Raw genomic sequence first — 13456 nt, 5'->3', positions numbered from 1 at the left:
CCAGGCTTACTGATCTATTTCTGCCTGCAGCATTTCTTTATCTAAGCAGAGCCAGGCACGCAGCAACGTGCGACAGGAGTGCTGTGTGCCTGTGCTACTGAAGGGTTTGGGTTGAAGATGTGGTACGTTACTGGCACGGCCTTCCAGAGGTCTCCAGTTCTCACTGTTCCACCTTAAGTCAGCAGGAGCTGCCTGCACTTCTCCGCTTTGAAAGTGAACCCCTAGATGTTAAGTTCAGGCTTCTAGCTGTTCAGTTCAAATGACATGATTACACCTATGCTAACCTGTCTGGGAGCTCTGTGGTGCAGATGCAAAAATATCAGAGAAAGATGAATATAACCAGCTACTAATTTATTATATTCTAGGAAGCAAGGGATAAAGCAATCTGACGTGATGCCCTGAGCTCAGCCTTCACGACAATTTCTCTTGTCCTGACATACATCCACCAGCATTTATCTTGTCTGCTCCCCTTCCCCTCCCTCTAGTTTCTCGAACTTCAGGAGTTTCTTTTGGCAGGCATCTTCCTCGCTGCTGCTGCTACTGCTGCTGGAGCTTTCCTCTGAGCTTTTGGAGAGGAGGTACTTGATTGCCATCATGTCCTTCTTGTTCATTTGCAAGCAGAGGCAGGAGGATTCGCTCACCTTAAATGACTGCCCCCACATATTCTGGCACATGTCAGTTCCATTTGCGTACATCTGTGTGTCAAATAAGAAATGTATCAATTAAATTAAAAGAGAACTGAGTTAAAAATAAACTCGTGTTAAATTGATAAGTATTTATAACTTTTTAAAATTGGTACTGGATTATAAAAAAGCAGGCTACAGTCATTCACTGTCTTGTGTGCCAAGCTTCATCACTTCTGAGATAGCTTAAAATGTTATCCAGTCCCACCACTGGCAAAAGAGATTTGGCTGTTATGAGAGCAAGTGATTACACAAAGTGCAAAGTGAACAACAGCCAGCCTTTTGTTTCCACCCCGAGACTGACAGTGCAGCTAGCTTTCCGGGTCTGACAGACCAAAGCTGTGTGTGACAACCTGCACAACTTGTTGTAGCATGTCAGGCCACCCTGACATGTCTCAGGATCTGAGAAGTGCTGAAACCACTGGACTGAGTGTTTTGAATATGGGAATCTTTACAGGCTAGAGACAGCCCAGTGGAGCTGCAGCTCCGTGGGATCTCACTGTGCCTGCTGCAGCGTACATCGTGACCGGGCAGGACCTCACAGACAAAGAGAAGGGACATAACTTAGAAACTGCTTGAAGAAAAGAAGTTTTCTTCAAGCCTCTGAAGTGCTGTGACCAGTGGTGCAATGGCCTTTCTGGCTTAAGAAATTGTGAACTGCAGCTTTTTGTACTCTGCAAGTGAGTCTGTCCTGTTCTTGATAGTACATTGTTTTGTAAGACCTGTGTCATAGGACCTGTACCATCACACATTTCTTGCTTGCCAGGCTCACATCGTGACAACCTTCTGTCCGTCCAGTTTGAGTTTGCCTAAAGGGTATTAGCTCAGGAATTATCATGCGCAGCCACAGAGTGGGCAGGATATACACTTTATCTTGCCTGCATTTGTCCCATGTGTTTGTGGTTGAAGTTCAATCTTTTCTATTTCTTTAAAGGAAGCTCTAGGTACTCCCAGAAGCAAAGCTAAGAGTGAAGTTGGGACTGGGAGTGATGGCAGGAGTAGAAGCCTTGGGAATTAAGGAGTGGGAGTGTTAATGATAATAACAGTGCTAATGATAATAACAGTGGACCCCGGCAGCAGGACTGCTGTGTTCCGTTACTGACTGATTCACCGTGACCATGTCACCAACATCTCTCTGAAGGAAGCTCTGTTTCATCTGTATTAGTACAAGCAGTCCTTGCACGTGAAGCTGATTCTTGAATCCTCCAGCGTTTCTCTTAGTGCTATAATTTCTGGATGGTGTGCTGGTTTACCGTCATCACCAGCTCATATAAAGATCTGACACTGTGAATCTTGGAGAAGATGCCCGGTGCTTGTGTGTTGGGAGATTTCTGCATGGAAGCTACTCTGTGTGAAAAAAAATAATGATTACAGATTTAAGTGTGTGATGTAGAAGTGGAACTGGCTAACAGCAGTACTGCAGCTGCTTCTGCTCCACCTCTTTTCCACAGCAAGTTCATCTTAGGTGATGTCTCCCTGTCTTCCCACATGCAGAACTATGTTGACCTATACTGTGCAGGAAGGCAGTCCAGAAGTAATAATAATAATTGCTTTTGCCTTTGAAATCTATCCTTTGTGAATAACAGAGTCCATTCCAAACAGCCACAAAGACTCTGTAGTCTGTAAAATAGTGTTTCAGTTCACACCATCTCTAGCCAGGGCTTGTTCCATGGGTGCTGTAGTTGCTGGAGGAGGAGTGTGGAGGTTGGCTCGTGCCCTGGGAGCAATGCAGGGTCAGAAATGGAAAGGCTGCTGCATCTAGTTCTCTCCTTGTGTTCTCAGGACAGGCAGATCTTAGCTGTTTCTTTCTCACTATTCCTATGCTTTTAAGCAGTATTAGACATTTTCTTCCAGCTCCTGTACAGTTCCTGGATTTCTACCTTATTTTAGCTAATCATTCCAGAAAGTATTAAAAGCTGTCATGTGGGTTTTCTTAGTCTGTATGCAAGAGATGTGGCTACATTCTGTTCTTGTGTCCCACAGGTACTGTAACATGTCTTCATGCTCTTCTACTTGTTAAATTGGTAGTTTTATTTTGACCTTCCTCCTAACTCTGCTTGAAGATCAGAGCACAGCCAGAATGCTGCAGCAAATAAACAGTGCACACAGCCCATTTTACTGAACATGTCCCTAAATTACTGCAAAGGATTCTGATTCTTCAGCTTCTTGGAAAATATTCTAGTCTATCCGTTAACATTGCTTGAGGAGCACTCAGCTGGGAGAACAATGACAAAATGTGCCTCATTTTAGCCAGGCTCAAACTGGCTATGATCCATTATGCATTCTTAATATTCAGTATTTGTTCCATATCCAGCATTTGTACCAAATAGCCCTCACAGCCACTTGCATATGTCTCATGTAGGGCTGCTGATTGCTCCTCCGTATGAGCTGAGGGCAGCAAAAGGAAGTATCTGTCCACAGTGCTCTGACGTTGGAGAACTCTGTGCTTCTGGGTAACAGTAGCTTTCTTTTCCATGGGCTGAATCCAAACCAAGCTAGTCCACTGTTTGCATATCATGTAATTTTCAAATGGGAGATGTGAGGTTTTTTAAAATTTCTCTGAAGAAACTTAATCTTTATTCGTACTTGCCATGTAAGCCTATTTTTGGTGATAAACATGGGCAGTTTAGGGTGTGGTTCTGTTTAGTTTAGGAATGGCTGTGCCTGGCTTCAAGTGATAAGACCTCTGGATTTGCTGCATGGTTTTTTTCTCTATATTTTCTTTAAGAAATAAGTACAAGGGAATTCCAGGTTAAAATCTCCTATCTCTGGGTGAGGGACAGTTTGGACAGGGACTGGAGATGGCTTACACAGGTTTTAATTTTACCAGGCAAAATTAAACTTCATCTGAAAACGCTGATGATTTTGCACATCTGGGAAACTAAGATGTAAGTTTCTGCAGCCCATTTGGTTTTTGGCCACCTTCCTGAGCCTGCTGATTAGTGTCACTTTTGCAAGGCAGACAGCAATCCTGCACTAACTGGACTGTGACTACCACATATATCAGTTGCTTCTGACTGCTGGAAGTACATGCACTTGAATTCTTGACAATAAATTTGGGATCTCTGCAAGCCTTACTAACCTGTCCCTAGGCACTACACTTGAATTTCGTTTACTTCTACAGTTTGGACAGTTTTCATGGACTCAGTGCAGTGCAACTTTAAAAAAATAAAGTAAGTGTAGCAGTTTTGGGCTGTATTATATTGCCCTGATACTAAACTTTCTTGAGTCACTAGAAAAAATCCTACCTGCCTTTTTGAAAGGTCTGTAGATCAGGTTCCAGGCAACCTTGCTCCTATAAGTCTTGTCAGTTCTCATTTTATACACTTTTGCTCATCAAATTAGTTATCCCAACCATTAAACCTTCTCAGAAATTTTGTCAGTGCTGCTCTTTAACCATCAGAGTTATACAGAATAAAGTTAGCTCTGCCTAGCCAAGGGGAGACACAGTGGAGAACCTCATCAGAGATAGGATAGGTCTATGGAGGACAAAAGGGAGACGATTAGAAGAATGTAAAGACTTAGGGATTTGGAGTATGGAGAAGGACTTGAACATAGCAAGGTAAAAGAGAGAAAAGGGCAAAGATGCCTAATAGGCAAGAAAACCTTCAGAATTCCTCAGTGATTTGGGAACTTATGTTCCAATTTAAAAAGACAAGAGGCGTGTAAAGCACCACATTATGTAAAGAACCTTATGAAATGCGTCTCAGTGTCCCTGTTGTTTGAACAAAGTTCATTTAACCTTTTCTTTCTAAACCCCACTGTCGTTAAAATATCAGTGTTGCTTGAACTGTTACTTTTGTTTCACAAGTGGTACGAATAGTGATTAATTAAATGTATATATACTGAGAGTAAGCGATCTACACGAATGCTTTAAAATTTATGTACTTAAAAAGTCTGATGTGGGTATGGCTTGAAACTGCTGAAGTACAAATAATTCACCTGTTGCATTTTACACCTGCATCTTCAGGGAAAAAAAACCAACCAACCAACACCAAGAACTCTTAATACCATTTTTTCTCCTCCAGGTGATCAGGTTTTCTTACCTCACTGTAGGGAATACATTTATTCTTACAGCGGTTTTCTCCACTTTCATCCCATTCCCAGTCCGTCAGCCAGTTACGAACACATATGGAATCATCTTTGCAAGCTTCATACCTTCATGGAGATTAGCATAGAAGACACAGTTATTGCTCTCACTTTTTTTTCAGTGGACTCAGATTCAACTCAAAAAGCCTACGTGGGCTATGCTACTAACGTTGTATAGTTGCACAGTGCAGCTTAGCAACAGATCTTCAAGAAATGTGCACCTTATTTTAGCATGACACGTACATAAACTCTGAGCTGGCCACGAAGACCTAAATCCCAATGAAAACTAAACAGTTCACCCACTATCTTTTATACTCACGAACTCAAGTAAAGGGCTCGCGTTCTGAGGAGCAACAGTCATTCATGCAATGTTTTCTGCTTGGTTATGTTTGCTGATGGTTCTGAGCGGAGGAGATAGTGTGTGGGAGGGAGTTTCATGAATGCTGATGTTCAATATTGTGACAGAGCATAGGTACACTAAGAGGGAACTGTCACTTGAGGGGGATGTGGGTAAAGATTGTGTTTATGAATTAGTATGGGAAAAGAAGAACGATATTTCCTGGGCAGGGTGTTGCTGTGAGGAACATTCACTGAAATAGGGAAAATCCAAACCAACAAAATTATATAAACTAACAGCCTATCAGCCTCAGAATGATGTTTTCAAAGAAGTTAAACTTGAAGTGAAGGAGGAAAGAGAAGAGTAGGGTATAGGGTCTAAAATTTTCAATTTTAAGTTATTTTTAACTTGTAAGCTGTAATGTAAAAATAAGCCTATAAATGGCCTGGAACAAGTACAGCATGCAACTGGCTGGTCTGTGTGATGACAGATCTTGTGACTTACCATTATCCTACGTAATTTCCTTCCACTTTTTTTATATTCTGCGTTTTGGCTCTTAACTTTATTAAGGATGACTTTCTGCAAATCAGTTAACATCTACTTAAATTTAGCCTCAGTGGCTTCAGGTGGACTATTCACACCAGTAACTGAGAGTATAGCTTTCAAAAAGTTAACGTAGTTTAGGTATTCATAATTAATTCCTTTGGGTATATTTGCTGTTTGAGGTAGGGGCTCTGCTGGAAACAAAGGCTGTGATTTGATAAATTAATATAATGTGACATTAATGGGCAGATTCTACCAGTTTGTGCCATGACTGGATTTGGGACTAGGGTCCCAAATATTTGGTTTGTTGTTTGTTAGCTGCTGTGTGTATCTGACTGCGAAAGACACACAGAGGTACAAATTTTTCCACTTAAATTTGAGAAGAAACTTCTTCTCAGTGAGGGTGACAGAGCACTGGACCAGGCTGCCCAGAGAGGTTGTGGAGTCTCCTTCTCTGCAGACATTCAAAACCCGCCTGGACGCCTTCCTGTGTAACCTCATCTGGGTGTTCCTGCTCCGGCAGGGGGATTGGACTGGATGAGCTTTGGAGGTCCCTTCCAATCCCTAACGTTCTGGGATCCTGTGATTCTGTAACTCCCCAGTGCCAGCTGTTTCTCTCACGCTACTCACCTTGCCTGCTTGAAGGCGCACCAGTTAGAAGCATCAATACAAACTTTTTGTTAATCACCATCTATGAACTCTCCACATACCAGCATCAGATTCAACAACGAGCCCCTGATTCTTCATGCCATGTAGGCATGTGCTTTACTTTATGCATGTACTTAAATTCATTGCTTTCCAGTAAAGTCGATCAATATCTACTGTGAACAGCTTAATACCAGCACTTCCACTTAAAGCAGTTGTGCCTTTCTCACAGTCTTCTTTTTTGCTTTCCTTTTTTTTTAGCTAGGTATTTTTCAGCCTGATGGGTTCCCAGACCAGAGTTGCCTCATGGCCTCTCAGACAGTGCTGCTGCAGGGGAAAGAATGAGCAGCCCCTGGGGCTTAGGAGAGGGTAAAACTGCTACTTTTGAGATTAGTGTCACCTTCAGTTTTCCTTTACAAATTATGAATGTGTATTTCAGAGTTTTACTGAACTGGGGCATTCATGCTGTGCATCTGGTTTCTCAGGAATCTGAATTAAATATGTTTATTAAAGTATTTATATTTTTATTCACTGTTATCTATTGAATTGTCAGATGAAATGTCTCCTAATTACGATCATTGCCTGACTCTGGTTTGTTATATAGGCAGGTAGCAAGGCACAGCACTGTTGTTATGAGTTTTCCTTTATCCCGATGGAAGTAACTATGAAGCTAAGTTTATGAAAAATCATGACTTATGAAAAGTCTGATTTCTGCTGGCCAGAAACCCATAAGTGGTTTCTTCAAACATTAATTAAAGTCTGTGAGAAACATAACTATAAATACTTAAAAGATCCTCCCTGCACATACTAGTTCCCTGTGCACAATGGGCAGGATATTTTTATTTTAAACCCCCTTCCCCCCATTTTTTATTATCAGTCGTTTCTCTTTTAAAGGGCACAGGACCCTTTCACAGGTGGATCAGAAAATGGCTTGTACATCAGGCTCTTTCAAAAGCTGTAGTTTTAAGACTAGTGGGAGCAAGGAATTCTAAAACAATGGGAAGAAAAGGAAGGCCCCAAGCTAGTGAGATTGATTCCTTTTAAATGGAGTCACTGCTCATTCAGAATCCTCTGCACATTTCTGGCCACAAAGACACACAGTGTGCAGCAGGCACACTCACGGCATGTAGAGAAAGTAGGTCACATCACTAGCAGTGCTACAGCACGCTAAAGGGACTGCAGTGACTAGAACATGAAAAAATGGTACTTTAAATCACCAGAAAGAGTGGGAATTCTGTCCAGGCTCTTTTCTAGCCTCAGGCCTTAAGCAGGGTGAGGGAATAAGCTTGACATTGGCATTAGGCAGGCCCACAGACAAGCATGCATGGTAATGGGTCATCATTACATTTTTGATTCAGGCCAGGCATCTATGACGCCAACAGGGGCAATAGAACATTGTTCAGTATTTGTTTAGAGCAGAGCCTGCTCTCTGCCAGGACACTCTCTTCTGGAAAAGGGTCTGTTTTTTCCTGTGCAGCAGGTCACAACACACACACGCACACACACACACACGCACACACAGGCTTTCCAACAACAACAGTTAAAAATGCTGTTTCCCTGGATGTTCTGGCAATACCCAGGGGACACTGAGCGTTTTGCTATGTAATATTGGCCCAGCATATACACTTTGGTATAAATCTCATATATACTAAGGCTGGTTTAAACCAGTTCATAGATGCAAACTAAACTTACAGGGTGTATTTTCTTTCATCTTTACACTTTCACTGGATAGAGCAGCTTGGTGATGACTCTGTGCTACTTATTTTGGGATACATTTGTTTTGATACTGGCATTCTATCGCTTTGCCTGCTAGATCCATTCTAAAGCTCACTGGTAACTCCAATGCTTTAATATCCAGATGCTTTCAAATTTTGGTAGTGTTTGGTTCTGAGCTTTGAGATTCTGTGCACTGAGGCAAATTCACGGTCTCAGTCTTCATTTTCAAGGAGGTCAGTAATCTGGATTCTGTTTAGATGATTACCAAAAATTTAGGAAGGAAGACTGCACATGAAAACTCTGTTCCTGAGGCACATGGAATTTCCTCACACAGAAATAAAATTCATCACTAGAGGAAACCCTATGGAATCTGAGAAATACATCAGCCCTTCTCACTATCTTCCATTAGAAATCCAAGCTATGCTTCTTGTTTCCTTCTCTGGCACAAAGCAATGGAGACATATTTATGGCAAATCCTACCAAAATACTGCACTGAATACATGACTTTGCTGTTAGAGAGGAGATGAGAGTGAAAATGGATCCATGTGTCAATAACATTCAAGTTGTGTAACCATTTTTTTTACTGTACAGAGCAATGTTAAAGAACCTGACCATGTGCTACCATGTGTTCTGTATTTTCTGTGCTTTCAAGAAAGGCTCTTTTATAACATTTTTAGAAATATTACAACAGTTTTTCACGGTTTTCAGAGCAGCCTAAGGGATTCAGACATTCACAGTTCATTACTTTCAAGGGATGCTAGCAGTTGTAATCCTATAGTGTGAACATAGCCTGTGCTGTTTGTGCTATGCTTCACACCAATTGAACCATACAGATTATTTACTATAGTTACAAGGCTTAACATTAATATGGTACTGACTGAGCTTTATATGACACTATTTAAGATCCAACATCTCATAACAGGGAAGGAGGGATAGAGGGAAGGAGAGACAAGTGCTGGGTATGGACCACTGAAAAAATCTCAGTACCCCACCTGGATTTAATGCTCCTATGCCAAGACTAAGGACAGACGGATGCTGGGTTGTCCCCCTGTGTCTTGCACTCAAAAAATAATGTGATTCCCTGATGCTACGTTCTGGGAAACAAAATTAAATGCTATTATGCTTGCTCATTGCTATTAATATTTTTAGCATTACTTGGCTGCAAATTTCTCTGAAATGTAGTCTTTTAGAAGTGGTTTTAGAGAGAGGGATGATGGAAGGGAAGAGAAAAGGCCAGGGGTGAAAAAATAAGGAATTAAGCTAATTGAAAACATAGAGAAAGCGGCTGCTTTAATGATTTCATAGTGCGTTTTATATATATAAAAGAAATATATCATGATCAAGTATTTAGATTTAAAATGCTAACTGCATAAATGCCAACTCACAGGCATGGACTTTTCAAAGGGTGAGAAGGCCCTCACTGCTGTTAGTGCCTGCCAATATGTGTGAGCTGCCATGCCAGGCAGCTCTGAAGCCTCTGCACTGCTTTCTCACTGAAAGCAGGGTGGTGCTGCCCCTGAGGCCATCCTGAATTCAGCCTATGTCTGTTATTTTGGGAGTAGAAGCTTAGCAAAGAAAAAAGTAGAGAAGGCAAACAAGAAATGAAGAGGAAAACGAAGTGAAAATGCATAAAGGTGGTACAGCACCATCAAATCTTACTGCCACCTGTTTGGGAGATCTGTGCCTCATCCACCCATGCTCCTCGACACCTGAGTAACACAAGCATATTAAAGCTAAATAAAAGTGCTTTGATAAAGAACCTGAACCTACCAGTCATCACAAAAGCTTTGACACAATGGAACAGACTGAATAGCAGCCGTGTAGTTGGGATGGATCCAGCGAGCAGCGTGTGGAGAACACCGGTAAAAGCACTCGATTTTCTTTGTGAAATCTTCACAGCTGTGGTAGGAGAGAAAAGCCACAAATAAGCCTGTTTCTTAGCATCAAGGCTACTGCCTCACTTTTCTAGGCCTGCTTTGATGTGGATGGAATACTACGGATTATGAGAAAAACACAGAAAAGCATCCTTTCGCCCTGTTAGTGTCTAGTTTCCAAACTCATTCCTTTGGCATTATGTACAGACTCTGACTGTGCAATTACCATAGCCAGCTAAAGAGTGCACAAATGTTTCCATGCATATTTCAGCCCTATTTGTGTAAGCTTTCCGTAAACTTTTGAGGCCTTGAGTTTTCCTGGCAAGAATGATTCCAGGCAATAATAAAATGTAGTTTAAAACTATGGTACAAAACTGCTGTAGCCTCATGGTTTCACTAATCTTTAGATTTTCCCACAGCCCAGCTGAAGTTAGTTAAAAACACATACTCTTGCTGCGCTTCTGGGAGTGGCAGGCAATTGCTATTACTTTTGCACATCTGTTTTTGCTTAATTGTTTTGTACTTTCATTCTTTTATTTCTATTACTTGCCATGTTTCACAGCTCTAACATCTAACAGGGTACTAAAAATCGTAATTATGAAGACATTCTTCATGGTTACAAAACCCACAGGACTACAAGAATTTTTATTCTAAATATTCTGAAGTTTCATTTCTGGACTCGTGTGCATTTTGTTTGTGAGTTTTAACAATCTAGTTGATCTGCTTTCTAAACAAAAGAAGATGCCTGGTCTGTATTGACTGGGGGTCACACAGGTATGTGATGGTTGCTGTGGAGAGCTACAGAGGTGCAGCGTGGTTGTTATCTACTGGCTTTATGACTGCTTTGAATTGCTAGATCTGGTTCTATACTGAAAGCAAACTTGAAAAATCATAACCCTTTCTTGATAAAATGGTATAAATCCTTCTGTGCAAATTGTATATACTTAGAGATTCATGAGTTTTTGTCAGAGGAGAAGAAGAGCCAGATGTTGGTCAGGTATAGAGACAAGACAGTGGGAACTGGGCTGGGTAGCATCATCTCTAGGGTAACCTGGGGACTGTCCATCAGCAGCTCCAGGAGGAGTTACCATTAGCTATGTGACTGCTACAGCCCAGATCCATTGAACCAGGACACAGACAACATCAAAGCTGACTTACGATTTACTGAGCTGCCCACATCTGTTCCAGTAGCTGTTGTTTACTTTAATTACTGGGGAATGAGCCAATTGCTCTGTGAAGTCTGCATAGCAACAGGAAGCTGTAAGGAATGAAACAAAGATCCTGCAATAAGGATTTTCTTCAAAACTATATTTGAAATACTCAAAATGTAAGATGAATCTTTTTTGGTCCATAACATGACGAAGTCTCTTAGTACTAAGTAGAAGATTAACTCAAGCTCTAACATTTTTGGTTTTGGAAGCAGCAGTGTAAATGCCAAGTGAGGTGGACTGGCATCAATGCTGCTTTCCCAAGGTGTGCCCAGAGAGCCCCAAGAATTTTACTAGTGTCCTGCCAGATGTTACTTCCTGAGGGATACTAACTTTGAAAGCTACCAAACATAACAAGAGAGTTGAAGAAATGTAATAAATACTATCCTTTGCTCACTATAGAATTTTGATTTCAACCTTTCCCATTTGGTGTCTGCTACAATTGATTAATTTTTATACTTAGTCACAATAAACCACATTTATCTTTGCTTGTTTAGGCAGATGGAGCTACAAGAAAAGTAAACTGCATCAGAATTTTTTAAAGATAATAAATGAAGTCAAGGAGAGTTTTGCTGCTGACTTTGTTAAGAACCAGAATCTTACTCTTGATTTGCATGCAGCAAAGTGCCAGTGAAGGAAGCTTTTCAAATGCAATGTATACTGCATCTTATATATTTTTGAGAAATTAAAGGGACTGCAAAAACAATTAGTGTGTACAAAGCTGTACTTCTAGGCTATATTTGGCAAAAATTAAACCACTCTTACATTTCGAGTACAGAGTGCATTCACGCATATATGGCTCAGGACTTGGCTTCGGTTTGTGGGTGCCCCCTTCCAGACACTCATATTTTTGGGAGGTCGATGACATTATGACAGCAAAGAGGGTGATGGAAAACCTTAGCATTGTTGTTCGGTTCTTTTTCCTGTATGGAGAGAAGTCTTGATTTATATCCTTTATTTCTAGGGGAAGCCATAATATTAAAAGGAAAGACTGCTTTAAAAAAGCTACATATATAACCAAATAATATACGCTCAGCAAAGATGCACACATAAATATTAAGACACACATTCTCCCTTTCTCTTTGCTTATATCTGAACACTTCTGCTACATATTTTTGAGGTTCGGTGGCAAACGATAAAAGCCACCAATAGTTCAGGCTGTTTATGAAAACATGTTCTAATCGTCAGTATTTAAGAACATTACTTTCAATTTCTTACACTGACCTGAATTTACCTTTGAACCCTTCACTACATTTGCAGAAGAGATTGATGAGTTCTAAAACTCGAAGAGTTGTTTTGCACACTTGGAAATTACTATTTAATACAGCTGCAAGTGAGCTATTAGTGGTCAGCACCTGAGCTGGATAAATTACATTGATAACTTGCTTTTGCTGAGGCTATGCTGACTTATACTTAAGAATCTGATCCATTATTTTCTACTTCTTTTGTACAGTTCGGTCAAAAATGCAAAATAAATACGTTTTGTCTGTGAGACTAAAATTTCTCTAAACATAGACTACATATTAGTGGGCAATTACATAAATATAGAACCTGTTAGATAAATAAATGCATAATTATATATACTTGTTATTAATTTAACCCTTCATTCTTTTGTTAAATATTTTTGTTATCTTCTTGGAATAATTTTGTCTGAATAAGAACTGCAGCTCCTCTATGTACCTAGACTTTTCAGATATAAAGAAAACAACATATTACAGAAGAAGAAATCTGTCTCAGTAGTTTCTCACCTCTTTTGCTGTCCTTCTGGGTGATACGTCTCCCTGGAACAGGAACACAGTAAATTGCTTTTCTCATTTTCCACTTTATATACACACCATCTGGCATTAGTGCTCCAGAATTTGTTTGCCCTGGAAGAGTTCCTTGACCCTTTGGAAGGGTAACATAGATTTATCACAAAAGCAGATGCAATGACCAGCACATAATGCCCTTTTATTGCTTGCAAACGTTGACTTGATAAAGGGGAAAGTACAAACATAGGTTAGAATTAGAAAAACAATAGTTCTCCTGTATACCAAACACAGCTAACCTCCCACCTGAGTTTTCAAAGATTCCTTTTATTATTAATTCTTAGATTCATTTATACAACAGTTTCATGGGGGTCTTATTAGGACTTCACTGAATCAGAAACATTGAAAACAAGACTTTATATTTGAGCCTGACTGGCTCAATTCTGACTATAGATATGATGGCTTGCCTTGGCTTACACAGTGATTTTACTGCAGCCCCTCAAAAAGAGTCCACATCTCCTAAGTCTTTGCTCTTTGTTCACCAGGTCCCTTTAAAACCTGCTGCTGTTCACTCTGGTGGCTCTACCTGCCTCATATGTACTCTCTGACTGGT

The 13456-nt window shown here is 40.5% G+C and overlaps 1 protein-coding gene across 1 annotated transcript; it reads right to left on the bottom strand.

Annotated features, from left to right (window-relative positions):
• Positions 1–332: 332 nt before the first annotated feature.
• LOC104545208 (riboflavin-binding protein) lies at positions 333–12011 on the bottom strand. Its single transcript, XM_010190284.1, has 5 exons — positions 11861–12011; positions 11046–11145; positions 9784–9912; positions 4730–4841; positions 333–695 (listed from the first exon to the last, which is right to left on the bottom strand). The coding sequence occupies exons 1-5, from the start codon at positions 11997–11999 to the stop codon at positions 453–455; spliced, it is 723 nt and encodes a 240-aa protein (XP_010188586.1). The 5' UTR covers positions 12000–12011; the 3' UTR covers positions 333–452.
• Between the last annotated feature and the right edge of the window lie 1445 nt (positions 12012–13456).

The sequence above is a fragment of the Mesitornis unicolor genome, unplaced genomic scaffold, assembly GCF_000695765.1.
Source record: "Mesitornis unicolor isolate BGI_N332 unplaced genomic scaffold, ASM69576v1 scaffold46298, whole genome shotgun sequence".
Lineage (NCBI taxonomy): Eukaryota > Metazoa > Chordata > Aves > Mesitornithiformes > Mesitornithidae > Mesitornis > Mesitornis unicolor.
Note: the sequence above shows the minus strand (reverse complement) of the source record. Positions and strands in the feature narration are given on the sequence as shown.